The 20,002-nt window shown below is 35.1% G+C and overlaps 2 protein-coding genes across 5 annotated transcripts; one reads left to right on the top strand and one right to left on the bottom strand.

Moving 5' to 3' along the window:
* The first annotated feature begins 40 nt into the window (after nucleotides 1-40).
* LOC111037671 (UPF0547 protein C16orf87 homolog) lies at nucleotides 41-3,412 on the top strand. Its single transcript, XM_022320363.1, has 3 exons — nucleotides 41-317; nucleotides 445-684; nucleotides 1,451-3,412. Exons 1-3 carry the CDS (start codon nucleotides 261-263, stop codon nucleotides 1,688-1,690), a joined length of 537 nt encoding a protein of 178 aa, XP_022176055.1. The 5' UTR covers nucleotides 41-260; the 3' UTR covers nucleotides 1,691-3,412.
* A 196-nt stretch (nucleotides 3,413-3,608) lies between these two features.
* LOC111037667 lies at nucleotides 3,609-18,662 on the bottom strand. 4 transcript variants are annotated; one of them, XM_022320356.1, is made up of 6 exons: nucleotides 17,334-18,656; nucleotides 16,692-17,258; nucleotides 15,989-16,252; nucleotides 10,119-10,245; nucleotides 7,440-7,619; nucleotides 3,609-5,811 (listed from the first exon to the last, which is right to left on the bottom strand). In XM_022320356.1, the coding sequence occupies exons 2-6, from the start codon at nucleotides 16,783-16,785 to the stop codon at nucleotides 4,764-4,766; spliced, it is 1,713 nt and encodes a 570-aa protein (XP_022176048.1). In that variant the 5' UTR covers nucleotides 16,786-17,258; nucleotides 17,334-18,656; the 3' UTR covers nucleotides 3,609-4,763. The 4 variants fall into 4 exon arrangements, with proteins under 4 accessions (XP_022176048.1, XP_022176049.1, XP_022176050.1 ...); XM_022320357.1 differs by having other exon boundaries at nucleotides 17,338-18,656; XM_022320358.1 differs by having other exon boundaries at nucleotides 17,406-18,656.
* Between the last annotated feature and the right edge of the window lie 1,340 nt (nucleotides 18,663-20,002).

The following is a 20,002-nucleotide window of genomic DNA, read 5'->3' as shown; positions in this document are numbered from 1 at the left end:
GAGGCCAGTGCCACCGACAGCGTTTCGATTAGACGATAGACGTCGTCCTCTTCGATTTAAAATGGCAATAACTCAATTTGTATTTTGTTTTGATGTTTTCTTTACTTTCCCGTTAAAATAAACTTCGTCCGACTATTTGGACTTCACATCGACCATCAACGGTGATGCCTGATCGTCGTTGCTGACATACTGCGGCACGAGTACACCCGGGGCCGGCCGGTTGTTTTTTCACCGTCAAATTCACGTACAAAGATTAATACATGTTAAAACACAAAAAAGTTTCCGTGAAAAAAATTTGCCCCGGTTGTGGCTTACAGGTAACGTTAAAAAAATTAATTACCGCCCGCGGTGTATAGCCATATTGGTTGTCATCCAACTGTCGCTTTAAATTCTTTTTTTTTATTTGTTTGCCATGGCGTTGTCATCAATTGTTGTTACTTTCAGTACCCAGTTGCTGTGAAGACTTGTACCAAATGCAAGCACTCATTTTACCTGTCCAAAAAAGACATAACCCCCAAAGTCGCCCCAGCCAAGGTGGCAGCGGCGGCGGTCGTGCCAGTCCAGGAATCCAAAGATGTTACAACCGCTCCAACTACACGTTCAGACGGCCGCCGTAGAACTGAGCGTGTGCGCCGTGAAAAACCAAACTATTACGATGCCTCTGCATTCATACGTAAAACTCGGGTAAGTTGATTCATCACAAAAAATATTTGCTTTGAGTTAAATTTATGTATTAGTTGTTTCTGATGTTCTAAATAGTTTTGAATTTGATAAATGCTGAATTTCTAATTGACTAATTTTTTTTTAAGCATTATATTTTTATTACATCATAGGTACTATACCTAGAAATATTGCTTATAGTTTTGTAAAATGTTAGTTTATTTACTTACCAATTGACCTAAATATTTTATTATCATCAATTTTTTTTATCATACCCAAAAATAATAGATTGTTGTCAAACATTAAAAATCAAACAGAAATCAATTATATATATACAATTCTAAATATGTATGTCAATTAAAAAATAACGATGTGTTTATTACACGGACGGTATTATCCAATAGGCTCTTATTTCTACTATTTACTCAAACTTTGGTAGGTAATGCTAAATTTTTTAACCTTTATAATTTATAATGATATGGAAAAATTGTATTTATAAAAATAAACTCAAGTGTTTAAATGTTTACATGTTTGGAATTCCTAGTATATATAGTAAAAATGATTTAATTTTTAAATATTGTTTGCAGAAACCTATTTTCTAATATTTTTGTGACAAATTCAGGTTTCTTAGAATTGCTTTATCATTTTCATACATCTATCATTTGATATATTTTTAATTCATAATAGGTACCTATTAAAAAATTTAATTCTATTAATTAATAAAATATAATATAATATGAATACTAAATAGGTGTAACGTCATGCATCTTTAATTTAAATATTTTTACAGAAACGTACTGAAAAACCAAATGCAAAACAAAAAGATAATTATCAAGGTCGCCGAGGTGTACAAATATCACAGCCTAAAAAAGGTGTGGCATCCCTAAAACAAAATTATAAAACAAAAGTCGTACAAGATCCAGAAGATAAAATATATCATACTATCATGAAGAATGAAAAAGCAAAAGTATGTGCTATCATTTTATCTGAATTGAATGATAAGTTAATGTTAACTTCTTGGAGACCGTGAAACAACTGATGTCAAGACTTATTACTTTTTAGAATTTACTATAAGATATTCAAAAACAAAAAAATAATTGAATAATGTAAATTTAAATGTTTAGTTAAAATAATCAAAATATCAAAATTAGATTCTAACTTAGACAGTTTTACTAGATATATTTTACTATTAACTGCAGTTTGACATTCTGAATGATTGATTTATAAAAGTAAGTAAATATTTCTTCCTAAAATACTTTTATTGAAACAGGAACGTTTTGTTCCTAGTTAATTTTTATTATTTAATGTATATTTAAATAAAAATGTGCCATGCATTTCCAATTATTTAATAAGCGATTATTTATTGTGAGAATTCCTGTTAAATGTAAAGTTTATTTCTTTATGACCATATAAGTGATTTTGAATGGGTATTTTATCCAGTTTACTATTTGATATCTTCATTCGGTTATATAGTAAAAATTATAAATATGTAATGTTTTTAACTTAAATTCTCATACAATATACTATATTGATTGTAAATATTATATTTTGAAAAAAGTATGTGTTCGAATTAGTGTTTAATGTTTGTTTTATATTACTTGTTTTTTTAATCAAGATAACATTGTAGTACACTTTCTTAATATTTGTCAATGTATTTTAATTTTATTAATACTTTAATGATGGCATATTTTTTTTCATTACTATTATATTCATTATATTTTTAATTTATATTATTATGTGTCATGATTTTTTTGTAAATCAATATTGTGTTGATTGGCGTTGTTTATTGAAGATAAATTTACAAAAGAAAGAACTGAGTATATATTAATTATATGTTTCAATTTTATGAATGTTACAGTGTTATTATTATCATTTCAATAATAACCTCAGCTTTTATTTTTTTTTACTGCAAAGTGCAAACTAATACCTCCCACCAATTTATAAATATTAGATTATACTTAATAAACTATAAATAAAAAATAATAATATTAATGTTAAATAAACACTGTTTTTCATAAGACTGTGTTTGTTAAAGTTATCCATAATATGTAACTGGGAACAAATTAAAATCTCATTGTAGGTATCAAAAATAATTTTATTTTTACACAGGTACAAAAATGAAAAAAAAAAAATCAGTACTCGGTTAATTTAGTTGTACAAGTGTACAACACATTTCACCGTTAATTATGTATTCACTCTTTACAAATTAATACACCATACAAGCTAGGAAGGGCCAACTAGTGGACAATATTTTGTTGTTGTTTTATATTCTATTTAATGATAATATTTTTTTTATTATGTCACAAAAATTGTAATGAATTACACAATCTTAATTTTTTTGTAACCAAATAGGTGATTTATAATTTAATAAAAATATACATTTTTTTATTTATTTTGACCTTTGTTGAACATAACATCAAATTTGAAATTATGTAAGTTATTAAGAATGTTGGCCATTCCTGATTCATAAAATTCATATGATCTTAATACAATATAATATATACAGCAGTATATACACATACTTCTTAATTAGACATACAGTTGTCGTAGTAGATAAAGTTATAAAAAATAAAAAACATATTTCTTCAGTGAAACAACAATGTTAAAATATTCAGAGGTAACAAATTCTTAATAGTAACGGAAATCAAAACATGCCTGAGCACTTTCAATAGGATTTAAGCTCGAAAAGCGCATACAAATCGTATTCGACCACATTCAGTCTTAGAAAAAACATGTTTACCGCAACCGAGTGCTCAAAACGTATTAGGCCAATACGCCAAATGAGTGTCATGACACGAGTACTTACATCAAGCACTCTTGGCTCCAGATTTAAAAGCCTCTAGTTATCAGACTAAACGTCAATTAGGTTATAGGTGCCCACGTGAAATCAGAACGGTTTTTTCTTTATTGTTTCGACCTATTTTAATGCGTCTGAAATTACGGTTCTACATTTCTAATTAATGTACACATATATTCTATCGTCTACCTATAGTATCAAACTATTCATCACAGACAGGAATAATGATATTACGTAACTTTTTACAATAATTCTGGTTTAACACGTGCCATTAGACGTCTAGACATTGGACATTCTGTTTTTTATGTCCATTATAATATTTTATTCGTTGTTATTAGGCGAGCGTCTATTATTAGTTTTGTCCAGGCTTTTAGGATTTTAAAGTGCATAGAGACGTTTTGAGCATAAATTCTGCGATGACGAAGCCGTCAAATGTGCAGGTTATATTTACCTACTATACCTTTTTTTATTTATTAGTTTACCTACTATTATCGTGGAAATCGGAATCATTGATACAATTTTATGTACCTACCTACAGTGATGTATCTATTGACATTTTTTCCAGCTCTTTTCATGATGTTGAACATGGAATTATTGGACTATAAATTACCAACTGCCTATACACTCAGCTTGGTAGGCACCTACTAAGTCCTCTTAAAAGTTGTACCTAACTATTGTGCAATGATTTTGATATCTGACTATTATATTTCAAACCACGGAAGCTGCCTACAAGTCGCATACTGCGTCGATTATCGTTTGTCTGAAGTATAAAGTTCGTTGAAAAAAATACTCCTGGGTATGACGTTAGGCGCTCAACTCGTGTCTTTCTAGTAAAATTGCAGCATTCCCGAATGCAGAAAAAAAATTAAGGAAACAAACTACAGAATTTTGAAGAAGATTAATAGCCATTAGGTACGCAGTTGGATGTATACAGTATCTGAGAGGGGACGTGCTCCTTTGGGACCCCCGATTGTGTTAAGATTTCTCGTATTTCTTAATATAATACTAGATACCTACCCAACCATATACTGACTTTTTGTATACAAATGTTGATTTTACGCTTAAACGAGTTACGAAAATTACAATAACAAGAAATCGCTTTTAACGAAGTAGGTGTACCTACGATAAGCATTATGATTTATTTCGAATTTGTGGAAAATAAGGTTGAAACCCGACCCTAAATTAAGGTACCTATCCAATGCCCACCCGGTACTTCGGTCATTAGTAATAGGTAACCGTAACTCATTACCTATACAATATAGTAGGATGATGGTCTCGCCACATTTGGCAGCGGTGGCCGCACTAGTCAAGCGGTTCTCACGTACCGGCTACACCCGGTCTTCGAGGCGTAATGACGCTTGACAAGGAACGCTGCCGTCCAAGCGGCGGCAGTGGCCACCAGAACGGATCCGAGCGCGTAGAGTGCGCAAGGTGCGATCGGCGGCCAGCGTGCACCGCGGCCGCGAGTCGACTGGCCGGCTGACGGCCGCCGCAGGAACATGTCGACGGCCAGTTGGGCCACGCCTTTGCCGAGCAGCGTGGCGGAACAGGAGGCGGAGAGCTGTTCGCGGCCCAGCGCGCGGACCGCGACCAGCGGTTCAAGCCCGACGGCCGCGCCAGACACCAGCCCGAAGGCCACGACCAGGGACTCCGACCATTGCGCGTGAACCGCCGACTGCAGTGGCCACAGGAACGGGTCGGAGTCCGATGTGACGGTGGCGCCGGTCAGCAGAACAGTGCCGCCGACGGCCACAACCGCGGCGTACAGGTAAATTGACGCCGAGCCGCCGGGCGACAGCATGTCTGAAGCCGCGGGCGCGAGAAAACGACCGGCCGCCTCGGCCGCGGCCAGCTGTAGGGCGGCGGACTGCGCGGGCGCGGCGGTGGCGTACGCCAAGTGGCTGATCGCGTGCACTGCCGACATGGCCAGAAACTCGACTGCCGGAGTGCCGCCGAACTGCGGAGGTCGCCACCTCAACCACCGCCGCCAACGGGTGTTTTTCAGGTGTCTGTCGTCGTCGTCGTCGTCGTCATCGTCGTCGTCGTCTTCATTGTCATCGTCGTCCGTCGAAGACGCCGCCGCCGCCGCCGCCTTGAATTTGGATTTCAACAGCGGCGGCGAAGGCGACGATACCACCGCGGCGTAGTACAGGTCCGTGGCCGCCTTAAACGCCGTCGCCGTGACTGCCCTCGCGTTGATCGATGTCTGCGTGGACGTCGTCGTAGCGACGGGCCTCGTGCAGGTCACCTCGTCCTGTTGAACCATCCGGTCCGCATCAGCGATCGCGGGTTTGTAGGTCAACGAGCACGCCAATGTGTTCAACATCATTCCGGACACGATCAGAATGCCACCTCTGCGGGAAAAACGATACACTTACATTAATAACGACATGCTGTGATGACAGAATTTAAAGATCACCGTGTTTGGTTACATTTGGTCGGGTTGAGGGCCAGTTGTAGTTGTACCGTCTACGGTTACACTTCGATCACGCCTAATCGGCTGATAACAGGTTTTATAACCGGCCAAACTCGGCCGATTAGACTTCGGTTGACTTTAACCGGAGAAGGTAGGTACACAACACTGGCCCTAAGAAGTCTAAACGAATCATATTTTCAGTCGAGTCTCGATAACTCTAAACGCAATAAGGAAAGAAAAAATATGTTCGATTTGTGTATTTTTAAAAAATTACCTGCACACAAACTCGTATGCTCAAACATAACTTTTGAAAACAGTTTTTATTAGAAATAAACAATCCGTACAGTTAAGGACAATAATAAGTTTATGCGGTAAGAGTAATACGCGTACACTCGCGTTACATTTCGAATAAGAAGCCATCCGTTTGCGACACTTTACTTGATTACAAACCCAACTTAAGAACCCATCAAGGTGCGAATAATTCGAGTTATCGAGACTCTACTATACCTAGTCTTTATATATTAGCTAGGTATATAAGCGATTCACTGATTGGGCAGACCTCGTAAATTCGTGCAGTATTATAGGTACTATAGGTGGGTACCGATATTATGCTGTTTTTCGTTTTGTGAGTCCCGACCGTCTTGTCTACGGTCTACCTGGGCTAAAATGCCTATTCAGATTTGAATGAGATTAAAAACTTTAAAGAAGCCGTAAAAAATATTTTAAAAAACAAGACGACCCGTACCTACTGTAATTGCGTTTTATTCTTTGAATTCAATACATCTACATGCGTGATATACTATTACAGTACCCACTATACTGGTTACAATTGACTAATAATATATTTTAATATTGTAAAAGTCGTAGCTTGTAAGTAGGCACCTATACGTAATACATATAAGCAATTACCAGAAACGAATAAATAGAAATAAATATATCTACGATGATGCCAATGATGGTATGAGACTGGGCATTTCGACATAATAACAAATATTGTTCTTTCAAATAATTTCAAATATCTACCTAATGAGTAATGGCTATTAGGCACTCATTAATTTAGAACGTATTAAAAAGATAAAGTAGGTAAAAAGCAAACAATGCAAAATAAAATACCTCGTGTATTTTATTCGAAAAATATGAATAGAATTTATAGTCGACTTAACTACCTATACACCAACCTACCCATACATCACTAGCTACATCTAAGCTATTAGTATTATACTATGATTCATCAAGCATGTTCATCACCGTTTTTTCTTTTAATAACGAATAATCTATTGAAACTCGATTTTTGGAATTTTTAAATATACTTGAGGCCTACTTTGCAAATTCTTGAAGTATTTTGTGGCGTCTAGTTGGTATGTGCCTAGTATAATGTGCTGCGGCAATAAAAGTTCCGAAAGTCAGATGACGAATAACAATATAGCCTATTAAAGAAAAAAAGGGGAAGTCGATCCTGTCTGGTATTAAGTACAATGGATCGAGTTGGGAGTTGTTAATAATACGAGTCAATTTTTTCATGTACCAAATATCTATTAACGGACATCACAGTAGAACGTTATGTACCTGTAGCCGTATGAAAAGGTCAAGAACTCGAGGTATGGCGGCATGGCAAGAGCGCCGATCGCAGTGCCCGCCAGCGAAAACCCGTTGGCCAGTCCTCGGTGCTTGTCAAAATACTCGTTGACAATCAGTATTCCGGCCGAGTAACACAAGCCCGCTCCAAATCCCACCATCACGCCATAGCTGCGAAAAATCGGGTAAACGTCCATTGGTCATGTAGGTACATTATATTAGTCATTGGTTAAAGTATAACACTAAAGATAGGCAATGATGCCAATGAAATAACACTATATTATATCGCTCACTATTTGGATTTGATTCATCACTAGTGACTGCTGCAGGAGCTGGCGAATATAAATGTATACTTATTTCCAACCTCCTCCTACTAGCGAGTCAAAATATAATGAGTGATAAATGATTGATTGCACTGGCATTGCCTATCTTTATAGTGTTATTTAATCTATATATTATGTTACCTATAACATGTCATATATTGTATGCTATATCACAATATAGATAAATATAAATGACAAATTACAATAAATAATTAACGTGTTAATTTTTAACGAACCAGATGTATATACTATATGTATTAGATGAGGCCATTGGACAATGTGATGCAGGTGTATTTTTGGTATCTATATGGGTACAGGTTTCCTGAGCTATCTACCAGGTTAGGTTATTCTACCACCCATGTTGTGATCTACAACTTGTGGCTATTTGTACTGCACCGATACTGTGGCTAACTATGCGACAATCATATTTAGGTTGTTGGTAAATCATTTTGCCAAGAATTATGAGAGAAGTACAGATCTAGGGATCACCATTCACCACCATTCACTGCAGTGATAAATATAAAGCACACACAACTTTGAAGTTAGAATAAACTTGGATTTTTATCCATACAAATGAAAGCTGCCCATTCCCTGCCCATTAATTTTTTATGGAATAATAAAAACAAAAAAAAAAAATGTCAAATGCAGTTTCTCTTTTGATTGAAATGCAGTTGCAAGAATAATAATTATTATGGGTCCATAAAATGACAATTCTAGAATTTTCTGAGTGATATTAAAGCGTCCATTTGTGAATAATTTACTGTTATAATACTAATTTCAACTAATTATTTCTCCCATAACCAATAGCAACCATTTATAAATAAAAATTTCCTTCGTAAATATCAAAATCACTTTGTGAGTATCCCTCCGGGTTGGACCTGCCGGGTCCAATTGTGAATCTAAATCATCCAGAAAACCAGGGTACCACTCAAACACACACCAAACATTTCATCAACATCGGTCCAGTTGTTTAGGCACGCATATAAGAGACATACAGACAGATATAGGTACATTCATTTTTATGTGTAGGTATAGATTTGAAATATATATTTCTCGTTTTTTTTTGCAAGCCTGCAAACATTTTTCGGTAAAATAGTTAGACCGGATTACAACACCTTTGCTGGTATACCTGGTATACCCCAGTGTTTTGGGCCAACTCATCAAAATACTATTTGGCCCTGGCAGGGTAATACATTGCCAGGTTAAAGTTTACTTAACCTATAGGAAAGTTCTATGTTTAGCAACATAAAATTAATGAAAAACTTGTGGCTTTTGATTAGATCACAAACTTTACATAGATAATACCTATAGCGATCCATATCAATATTTAGTGATGGCGTTCTTAAAGTATTATTAGAAACTAATTGGACAGAATTAAGATGACTAGGTTTGTATAATGTAACTACGGAAGTATTGTTTACTTGTTCTGTTTGTGTTTCAAATGCTAGTAGGTAAATACGTTGGCTCTCGATATTATTCGGTCGACTTTCGCCCTGTCAAAATCGTCTACACAATCAATATGGCTTATCAAAATAAATTTAGCAATTTAATGATCGGTAAATAGGTTTTAACTTTTAAGATGGGTATTGGTATAATCGATTTGTGTTTGAAGAATTTAGCATTTTGTACCCACAATAATTACATTATTGAAATCATACGTAAAGAGTAACTAATACCTATGTGAGTGATGATTATACTAAATAGGTAATATTTGTGCAACGCGCAGTCATGTATAATTTAGTATTCTGTAAAAGCTCAAATCAAATTAAAACGGAAGAGAAATTTAAATATTCTACAACAAAACAATTTAAAAATTGGAAATAAAAAAAATACAATCAATAGGTACTCATTTAACTGGATTTAGTGCCTCCTCTGATTTATTGGACGTTTGCTCCCCCAACGGGAAAATTTTCCCCGGACAAAAATTTAAAAGTAAAAATATTAAAAAATATTATTCAATGCAAGTTTATAAACGCACAAATGGTTAAATTAAAATATAAATATTATTCAAAAAATATATCGATCCAGCGGGGAAAAGTTCAAATATAGGTACTTATTTACTATTATATAAGTATACTTAGATAAACATTTCAAAAAATAACTATAAAAAGCAGTATTTAATAAAGCGAAACCATTGACATTATACATTGACCGAGCTAGACCGGGCAACATTCTAATGTGCATAATTTTACTACATTGCCCGTTAAAATCTAGTGCAGTGCCTACCCATAATGTCCGGGCAGTGTACTGCACATTTCCCGATGGTCTTGCACTTTGTCCGTAACAAAAATACGTGTCTTCTATGTGATTACCTAAAATAAAATAAATTCCGTTTCATTACACGTACCTTATGTACAGGTGAGATATAGAGTTAGCGAACGAAGTGTACATCATACCACCGGAAGCCAAAAGTCCGCCCCAGAACGTTACCGCTCGGTGCGATATCAGTTTGCACAGTAGACAGGACAGAGACCCTGAAATCACCGAATAAAATATAAATAAATATAAAAAATATGTTATTATTATATTCAAATGTGATGAATTGCTCTGAAAATAAAATACAGACACACTATAATACAGCTGAACGCAACTAGGTGGGGGGGGAGCTTAGCTCCTCTCTCTCACCCTTATTCTATAGACGTTTTTAGCATATCCTGCTAATTGGGTACCTACTAATTCGATTCAATACATAAAATAAAATGTTCGATTTGTAAAATATTTAATAGTTATTATACATTCATAGGTACCTGTGAATAAACCTATTTTAATATATTATACTACCTACTATTAGTTGTGTAACTTCACCCGTAAAAAAATGATAAAAATATAAATACAAACTGCACCATATCGGTGTATCTCAGTTTTAGTGTGGGTATCTCGAGTTCAGATATTACAGCTCTTGATTAATTTGCAGAGATAGTTGAAGCTATTCTCTACATTTTTTCTGATTTATCTGAGAAAAATCTACGACATTTATGTCAAAATCGGTCGAGTATTTTTTGTGCCTATAGGAAACAATCATATTATTATAGAGAAATCATTCTATAAATGAATTATCATACATTTTGTTTTTTCAAGATTTAATTAATTAACATTCGAGGCCATCAACCAGACGACTTGATGCATGATTTTAACTCATCTACCCAAGTAACTAATAGAAGTCATTTATTTATACACAAAAAAAATACCAATTTCTCCTAGGAAAGAATAGCTTTTACTATTTATACATAAAAACGAAAGTCACCTACTGATTCATAATCAACTCAGAACCGAACCTATTAGTTGTTGACTTGAAATTTTGTGGATCGATTAAAATCATAATTAAACCATGCAATTTAAAAAGATTTTTCAAAATTTTAATTTTGAGGAGTTTAAATCAGCAAAAATTAAATTTTTACGTGTACATTTTATATCTAAATACACATTGTGTGTTTATAATTTATATAATAAACTATTACATAATATTAGCAGTGTGGGCTTAGCTTAGTGGGCTAAATATATTTAAGTAAATATAAAAAATAAAAATTTAAAAATAAAAATTAAGTTATACCTAATACATGTGTGTCTAGTGTAAACGATGTTAATAACTAACTAATACAATAAATTATCTGAAACCAACGGCAATCAATTAGGTATTTTATAAACAAAAAAATTAATCTCGATTTCCATCGTGAATCTCAAAATCCCTGGGCACTTCTTTGGAATGCAAATTTCGGAAAATTCTTTCTTAGAGCATCCCATACTTGGTGTTACAAAGGTATCATGAATATTTCAAGTCTCTACTGTAGACCATCACAGTTTATGTGCTCTACGTTGATTATTCAGTCAGGATACGTTCGATTATATTATAATAGATAAATAGATTATGCCATTGTGGACGTTCCTTGTATACAAGTTTATATAGAAGAGGAATCAAAACGTAAATCAGGTCAACTATGATCCAAAACAGATACAGTGATCTGGTTATAATAATTATAGAGAGATAATTATTTACAATAAGACTATGATATTTTATAAACTTTTTGATCTAAATACAGGGGTATACAGTTGTGTTGTACATTATACAATATTATGCTCATTAAGTTTACATTTTATTTTCATTTTTAATTACTCTGCGGTTTATTTTCAACTTTTTTTATTTTACCTGAACTCCCTATAGTCTCCTTGATTACACTAAATTTATGATGGAGGTGTGGGGGCTTTGCATCACACGGGTTATTTTGGACTTTGGTTTTCTAGGACTATATATATATATATATATAAATAGGTGAATAGGCTCTGTAGGTAACTATCGAATCCTAGTTACGCCCATAGAGCTATACGATGCGCATAACAATATTGTATGTAAATCGAGTTGAAAAATCGTCAGGAGAAAGTGATTTTATACGAAAAGAGCTCCATAATATTATTTTAAAAATTGTGGGCGGCAAAGGTTATTAGTTCGTAATGGAATTGCAGGCGTCAACGAGGTCCGTTTAAAATAGTATTTGATTTCGTGTACGAGTGTACGACGAGGGTGCAGGAGTTGCCAGAGCCACCGGTATAGTGGAAGGGTGGTTGGAATTTGTCGCCCACGAGTAAAAACGAATTTATTTATAGTAAGTAGTGAGTGAGTGTATGTATTTGGTAAGTATTTTTTATAATTTAATACCGTTGTCGATGAAAGCGTGGGGTAAAGGAGGTTGCTGTAATTATGTTATGTACTTAGTTATATTATATTCTTCCGTTCGAATTTAGGACTTCGACTTGGGAATGTGACGGAGACGTGTTTTTAGCAATAAAACATTTCAACGAAATTGGATTTTATTATTTGATAGTTGATACGTATATATACAAAATTATTTTTACAGTAAGCACTGATTATCTTGAGAAGTATTAAGAAGATGTCAGTAACTCATTTGTTTTATTTGTCCGACCCACCAACATAATATTATACAGTAAAACTGCTGAATCGACCTTATGTTGTTAGCTCGAATATTATAGAATAAATTGACCTATTATCAAACCTAAAATTAAAAAAAAATATTTGTGTTTGTACGTTGGCTTTTTAACGACATTATATTTTTTTGTATGATTTTTTTCTACTATTCAAAAACACAGATAACGTTTTACACATTAAATTTGATAATAGAGGTCAGCTATAACGACACAAAACTAGATCTACAGAATGAGAGAGAGAGATAAGTAGATGCCAAATAGTGCACTGACATGATCTTAACAATGGCTAAATAACTATACGTATTTAATAATTACTTAGCAATGCTCTTAACGTATTATAAATGTTTTTTGTACATAGTTTTTAGTCATTAAAATACAGGTAATTAAATAGAGAATTTTAATGTTCAAAAATCAAATTTTGAAAGAATGACTAACTGGAATTAACTAATTGATAAATAAGTATGTATTTAGAGTTTAGATGAGCGGAATAGTGTGCACCAACCATTTTGCGGGGTATCCGTATCTCTGTGCTACTTAAGTCTGCTTGTATAATCTTCAAACACTATTATACATTTATTATACCTAAGTCACAACTACTACCTATGGGCTATGGTTATATTTGTTCAAAATTCGATTGTTCTGTATACCACCTATAACAACTAACTAAATTACTAAAATAGATAGTTTTTATTGACTTATTCAAATGGTTAGATTATTTAAATTAAATAAATGATGTAAAAAAAAATATTTAAATAAACGTCGATACACTTTCGAGATAAGGAGTGCTTATTGATAACAAAAATCACCCTGTATAGTCAAAATACATAAATACCTATGTAATAATGCGTATGCCTTTAAAATATCATATTCTTTGTGTTCTAACTATAACCAAACTGTGTACATAAATATATTCATATATTTAAAATAATAACGCCGTAAAACAGAACTGATAAGTGTAAACAAATAAATAATTTATTATATAGATATAATATATTATTATGCATTTTATTTTAAACACCCACTTGACAGAATAAATGTTTGTAGTGCACTGATTAAATATTTTAGGACACACTATTATATTATAATAATACGATTATCGATTGTTATGTCTGTAAAAAAGTATATACTATAAGTAGGTATACCATCGCATTATCGGAATATACGTTTTAAAACGTTGAACGTGGGTACGCGCGACCGATGTACGCACAATAATATTGCGCACAGAAGCCTGCAGACGCGCGGTATTTTTTCAGATGCCATTTTGGAAAATAATATATGCGGTAAAAATCCGTGACCAGGTTCAAGAAAAAAAAACAATTAGAAGCGGATGGTTTTTTAAGCCGCGGGGTCACATCCGAAGGCACTGCAGGCATCAGTCGTCGGAAAACCAAACACGTGTTGACGTGTACGATTCGTGTACGGTGAACGCAGTAAGCTTTGTATGTAGGTACACGTACGTACGTTATAATACATAAATACAATGATATTATAAGGCCCAATATTCTGTACGACATGTTTGGCGGAAGGAACATTCGATTGGTGTATGATAGTAATGTGCAATGACGATTGCCGCAGCGTCTGGTTTCCGGGTCGATTGTTTCATCGTACAATTAATAAAAAGTCGTGACAGTTCGTACAGTCGACGAGTTGCGGGCGGTGAGCGCGGAGAGGCGACCGCGTCAGGATTTTCTGGCACGCGTCATAAATCACAAATGTTCAGTACACACACACACACACACACACACACGCACACACGCACACACGGGGCATGGGTGTAAGTACTAGACGGCGCCAAAACGTCAGGTATATGGTATATTACAAGTACATGTGGCGAAAAAAAAATCCCGCCGCTCGCGATGGATATATTATGTGCGACACGTGACTCATTACAGATAAAGGCATGATTTACCGATCTCGCATTATTGTTTATTGTACAGGTATTGGAACATATAGATACCACGCGCGCAGTACTCCGGACTCGAGCTGTTCAGACCTAAGTGCAGAGGACACGACATTTTCGGTGCGTATATATTACACATATAGGTAGGTATATACGCATTATGTACATATAAGAACGATTGCCCAAACTGTACAGGTAGAAATTGTTATATCGCTGCGGTCCGATAGTGCGATGACCATAATATTATGGACCCGGTTATTGGTACGTTGACATGTAGGTACTGCGTCCCCCCATGCCCTGGTTATATATTTTGCCGAGAGCAAAAAAAAAAAAACATCGGTGTACCTACGTAGTTCAGTGCATATATATACTGCATGACAATGTGACCTAAAGTGCTTATTATGTTGTATTTTTCTAAAAATGTCGTTATCTCGTTGTTGTTGAACTTCTTCCTCTCCCTCGCTATTAACGGCCATATATTTATGGTCTTAAATCGTATACGCTATATTTTTCCAACAGTATAGTTGGCCCCCGGACTTCTCTCGCTAGCTGTTATCAGTCCATTTCTTCATACGTTTGCGGCGATGACACACGTGCTACACGAACGATGCATACGCAATATTTGTTTTGTGCGTGTACTATAGGCGTGCAGCGAAACAAATAACAAATTCTTATTAGGCAACAATAATATTATTACAATTTTCGAATTATTCGAGTCTGTTTGAAAGCTCACATAAATCGCGATGTATACTCAATGTGTAGGTAGGTAGATAGATATCAACATATAATCTCTAATACAAATCTATCTTATTCACTATAGCCAGCGGAGTGATTGTAAATTCCACCGGTACGAATTTTCACCAGTGAAAATAATGTAAATTCCGCTGTGATGGTACTGATCAATTTTTGACTTGTTAAACAAACCAGATTATATTATTTATTGATCAATTTTATTTTTTAATTTGAAGTTTAAATACTAATTTCGATTAAAATGACTCGCATGTCGTAGACTATAATTTTTATTTCTTTAAATAAATATTTTATTTCATGATTATCGTGTAGATCATGATGGCGCCCAATACAGTTATTAAGTTGACATTGTGCGATAACAAGCAATACTAAATCTTCCCAAATATATTATTATACCTTATAATATTTCAGTTGTTAAATTTAATTTTGATTAATTAATTTTTATCGTATACTTTATACTATATTATAAAAATTCGGATTTGATTTTTCGAAAAAATATCGGTGGAATTTACACGCCATAAATCCGACCCTAAAATCGACTATACCCGAGTGTCACTGCGGACCTCATAGTCGGCGTGTATATAATATTATTTGATTATTATTGTTATGTCATCGCTTTTGGCACTTACCGGCTATGAAAAACGTCAGGTTGAACGTGGCCGGTATCCACCGGCAACCGACGGCGGACCGGTTGGAGAACTCGAGCTCGTGGACCTCGACGAACCCGTCCAGGACGTCGGGACCGAAGGATCTCAGCATGCCGGGCAACAGGAAGTTGGCGAACGCGCACCCGCCCACCACATACCAGGCCCAGCTGTCGTCGAATGTCCGGTGATGACGTTCCTGCCCCGCGTGTTGGCGATGTTGATCGCGGAGCATCGGCGGCGACGGCCCTGCGGCGGCACGAGAAACACAGCCACATAAACAATCAACAAATGAGTGATACGGCATCGGACCACGTCGTGTACAACTATACAGTGGTGTTTTGGATGTCAAGAGACCCCCCTGCAGCGGCCGTATAACGCAAAAATAAATGTACGGCGTGTGATTCAGATTTCTACAGAATGTGACGCTGTCGTATGGTTCTATTTTATGACACGAAGATTGACGAGAGAGCGCGTTAACTCCACATGTTTCGTTATTTAAATATAAAATTAAGACACCCCCCTAGAAAAAATCCTGGCCACGCGCCAGCTTGAACAAACATCTGTTTCGGTTTGTCGAGGAAATCCAAACCGGTAATATTAAATACATTTATACGTTTGTTGTATACAAATTTGTAATATTTATAACAAATTATTATAATATATTATAGTATATAGTTATACGCACTTTTGTCCCGCAGCATGTACGACGACTCGTCGGGCTCGGATTTCGGATCTCCGGCCGCCGGTCCTCGGCAGTTCGCCGTCGTTTCGTTGGCCATATCCGTACGTGGAATAAAATCCGATGTGTGTAGGTCTGTGCAGGTCACTGCGACGGGTGTATGTGATATTATACTATCGGCCGGACCGTGTGTCGGAATACAGTATAATGCATCGCACGATATATTATTATATTTTATATTATTATTATATCACTCGGATTGCGGCGGCGGCGGCGGCGGTGGCATGATGCGCCCGTGGCGGCTGTTGCTACCTGTACGACCTATCGGACGTGACTGATACGCCTGGTCCGGCGGCGCGTGTGTTCACATTATGTGCCGGCCGATACGTCATCTGTAGCGATAAACGATCGCGAGTCCGGAAGCTGATTTGCGATTACGATTCGTATTAAACGATCGATTTACGAATATTATAATACTAGATGTGTGCACGGAGTCCCGCGCCACTCGATCTCGCGTCTAGTATATTATTATTATTATTATACCATTTTCATATCGCGTTGTTTTACCACGTCCTGCATAATATAATATCAACAATTATGTACATTTGTCGCTACTTTATTATTATTAATAATCATAATTATACATACGTACGCGAGTATTATAACCGTGATATCGTAAACGTGCAATGTATAATATATTTATATAACATGTATGTGTACCTATCATCGACGCGATTTTTTTTTCTTTTACTCCGTTTGAGGGAGTTGCTCTCGCAGTCTCGCGGATCCGATGTAAGTATAATAATATGTACTCAACAGGTGTCTACAGACATAAGCACGACTTGTAAAATAATAATTTAATATTAGTATATTACGATCGTAGTATGTATATCGTCAAGTGTGTGTGTCCAGAGTCTAGACCATTCTCGTGATGGTTCGATAAAAAAAAAAAATATTATGTATTGTATAACGTTCGTTTCGCGGCGTCCGTCTTCACCGCGATAAGTGCCGCGTGCGACTGTCGAGTTCGTCGTATAAACTATTCGTCAGAAAATAATAATAAAATTGTAACATGCTTAGCGGAATTCGGTTTGCGAGCGGCGTGCGTAATCGAATAACACCCACCTAGCCGCCACGGCGGCGGTGTACATCATCATCATCACTTAACTTTCAGTTGATACGCTGATAACGCCGACAAGCTACACATCATATTATAGTATATAATAATGAGTATTAAATTTTTTAAACGTATTTTTAATGTTATGTAAATAATTATTAATAATATGTTTTATTGCCCTCCGCTCATCTTTTCGTTTGTTGATTTACTCCTCTTGAACTGTGACCGTACACCACACACTGCTGCGATCAATCAGCTGTATAATTCATCGCACACTCACACATAATAATAGTGTGTACAAATAATTACATTGCGTGCACACAGTATTATTATCTGCAAAAAGATGACCGCTGGATTTTTCGTACTTAAAATGTAATAAGCTTCATTTCATTGTTTAGGAAAAAAAACTGCAAGTAAAGTACGAATCCGCATTGGACAATATCATTTCGCCGAAACAGTTCACACTATAGTTCGTCTACCGTTGACAGCCGATAAAACAAATTCTTCTGTGATTTATCATTTTGTCGTGAAGAAATTATATTTTCGGAACGCAATATACTATATTACCATATCACTATTATATAAATAGGTATATTATCATATAATAAGTAAGACGCAAAACCGTTTCCGGATGTTTATCACGGTCGCACGCGTTCGAGTGACGACACACGGCGGCGACGGTGGTCCCAGCCAAGGTGGACGTGTATTGACTGTATTGGCCCCATCCGTATTTATATGTGCGAGAATCATAACACTTGCATGCACTTGCATGGGTCCATAGCAGGGGTGATAAAAATAAACGACACATTTCGCCCACTTCCGCCAGCGCCGTTCAAATTAGCCGGAAATAGATGTTATTATTTTTTTTTCGTAGGCGAACGAAATACGAATAAATTAAAAATCATTTAAATCATTATGGCTATAACCAAAAAAAAAAAAAAAATTAGACAGACTCCAAATCGCTTATACGCGTGTCGCCTAAACAGTGTCCGTGTGCCATAGGTTTGCCATCTCCGATATAATATATGTATTAGCTTGGGTGTTGAAGGCCGTAGATGGCGGCGAGCACTATTGCGTCCCTGTATTTTGGGCATTGCTCGCGTGTACGTATAAATCAAGAGGTTCTCAAACAACTAATAATACAATTAATAACCGACTTTGTTTATAAATTATAACAACATACAATTATTTGTTTTTATGTCAATCATTTCATGTTCAAAATTTAATTGAGATTAACACAATTTATTATAATCAAATATACGTATCGAGTCTAATCGAAAATTCAATAGCCAAATACAAAACATAGGTGTTCAATATTGTCTCTTAAATTATAATCAAAGGTTTTTAAAAAGTTAATACATTATAATACTATAGTAATAAACAGTAATTAAGTAAACGCATAATATTGTAATTGGGGTTGCTATACACCCCTGTTTCACAGGGACTGTACCGGTTTCGATTAAATTATCGTCCCGGTGTCTCAATAGTGTTTCGAGATTGTCAATTGTTATGGAATTATATTTCAATAATGCTGTACTTTACTTTAATATTTTGCTTAACATTTATAGTAGAAAAACAATATGGTTTTTACTAGAATGAACCAGTTGCGCCTAAAACAAAATTTTTAGGGCCAGTATACCAATTGCGCTGCATTTACTTTATAGGTATGTCCTCTGTATATAAGGTATATTATAAATGCACTAACTATTAATGACGTTCATTGTACAATAATTGAAAAAAATGACGAACAATCGTTTTTCGTTAAATCTAAAATAAGCTATACATTTTTATATTCTGAATAATTATTAACTATACACTAAAAATGTGCTATACTATAAAATAATATTGATTTATTTTATTATAATTATGTATTTGTGTATAGTAGATTATATTATATGTACTATTAATGTTCATGTTCATTTTATTATTCCGATAAAAATATTGTAATACCTAGTGCTATTGAATACAATGAATATTACTCTGAAAATTACCAGACGCAATTGGTCTATCAACCCAGAAAATATCGAACGCGATTGGTATACATTGACCTAGAAAATGACCTAGCGCAATATTGGTATACGAGAAGGTCATTTTAAGCGAAATTGGTAAACCCTCGATTTTTTAAATAAAAAATGTATTTAATCAATCAAATTGATTACTTGACTGACGGACGAAATCAATTCAAATTCAAATTTTAAAT

Source organism: Myzus persicae, unplaced genomic scaffold (genome assembly GCF_001856785.1).
Source record: "Myzus persicae strain clone G006 unplaced genomic scaffold, MPER_G0061.0, whole genome shotgun sequence".
Lineage (NCBI taxonomy): Eukaryota > Metazoa > Arthropoda > Insecta > Hemiptera > Aphididae > Myzus > Myzus persicae.
The sequence above is the reverse complement of the archived record's forward strand: the minus strand, read 5'-3'. Positions and strand labels throughout refer to the sequence as shown.